This window comes from Mus pahari, chromosome 21 (assembly GCF_900095145.1).
Source record: "Mus pahari chromosome 21, PAHARI_EIJ_v1.1, whole genome shotgun sequence".
NCBI classification, from domain to species: domain Eukaryota; kingdom Metazoa; phylum Chordata; class Mammalia; order Rodentia; family Muridae; genus Mus; species Mus pahari.
In genome coordinates this window covers 24256749-24258071 of record NC_034610.1, presented here as the reverse complement: position 1 = coordinate 24258071, position 1323 = coordinate 24256749, and the positions used below count along the sequence as shown (strand labels likewise).

At 50.9% G+C, this 1323-nt stretch overlaps 1 protein-coding gene across 1 annotated transcript in view; it reads left to right on the top strand.

The window, feature by feature from the left end:
• The first annotated feature begins 201 nt into the window (after window positions 1-201).
• Window positions 202-1323, top strand: part of Ppil1 (peptidylprolyl isomerase like 1) — a 15692-nt gene continuing 14570 nt past the window's right edge. The window contains exon 1 of the mRNA XM_021221446.2: window positions 202-432. Within this exon, the coding sequence (XP_021077105.1) occupies window positions 377-432 (56 nt within the window). The 5' untranslated portion in view covers window positions 202-376. The remainder of the gene's footprint in view (window positions 433-1323) is intronic.

The window sequence follows — 1323 nt, the reverse complement described above, 5'->3', positions numbered from 1 at the left end:
GGCCACCACATGTAGTATGGCTCTCTTCAGAGTCACCCAAGTTTGGGGACTGGGAAATTCTCCAGCCCTCCAATCAGAGTGAAGAAGGTTGTTCCCGCCTTCCCTGCCAAAACAAACCAATCAGCGTTCCGAAGCGTGGCGCGAATCGCCCCTGGAGGCTCTTGCACTTGTCTGAGTCCCTGCACTGAGCATTTCGACTTGCAGCCCTCTTCCCAGCCTGGAAAGAAGGATCCTTCGTCATCCTTGTCCCAGCGCCCTAAATCCGGTCACCCAAACCGGCGGAACGGCGGGAACCGGAAGTGTGTGTCCAGGGACTGCTCCCCCGTGAACCCCGCCGGAAGTAGTGATTGCTAGGCGGGGGATACCTTCGCTCAGCATGGCGGCGATCCCCCCAGACACCTGGCAGCCGCCCAACGTCTACCTGGAGACTAGGTGAGGGTTGGAGGGGGGAGGAATTGGCCGAGGAGACGCGGGCTCGTGCCGCAGTGGCCAGGCTAAGAAAGACCGGCCTGACTCGCGGGTTGCCCGCACGGAGCTGCGGCCGGGAGTACCTGTGAGTTCTGAAGGGACCTCAGGGAAGCCCCTCGAACATCGTGGGAGACCTCGGCGATTTCTATATGCCGGCCTTTTCCCACGCCGTTCATTAGCTTATTTATCTATATCCACCTTCCATCTTCATTCATTCATTTATTCATTCATTCACTCCATTTTTTCTCAAGTGTGTGTTGAGCACACAAGCCATGCGCGTAGGACCTGGACTTTTGAAAACACAAATCTAGATAAAACTATATTATGGTGAAGGAGACGGATGTGTAAACATCACGGGACGAGTAGTACAGTTGTCTGAACAAATTTCTTTGAAAGTAGAGGAAGATTTATTTTCCCCATAATCCGAGCGTGATCCAAGCTGGGGATGCCCGAGGCCCCGAGCTCGAGCTACAGCACCATATAGACTCGGTGTGGTTGCACAAGCCTGTAATCCTAGCACTCTGGAGGTGGAAGCAGGAGGATCAGAAGTCCAGGGGCTGGGCTGGGCTGGATAGAATGCTCACCTAACATTCTATTATATTAATATATAAAATTAAGCCACCTCCTAGTGCTTTGCCTCCCGGTGTGTGATTGAGTTCAGTTTACTATTGCTAGCAGCTCCTGTCCCGAAGGCTTTGTATCACATACACCCCTCCAGTTTTAGAAGAGAAATGCCACATTTTACCTGCAACCGATTTTCTTCTTTCTTTCTTTCTTTCTTTCTTTCTTTCTTTCTTTCTTTCTTTCTTTCTTTCTTTCTTTCTTTCTTTCTTTCTTCCTTCTTTCCTTTCCTTT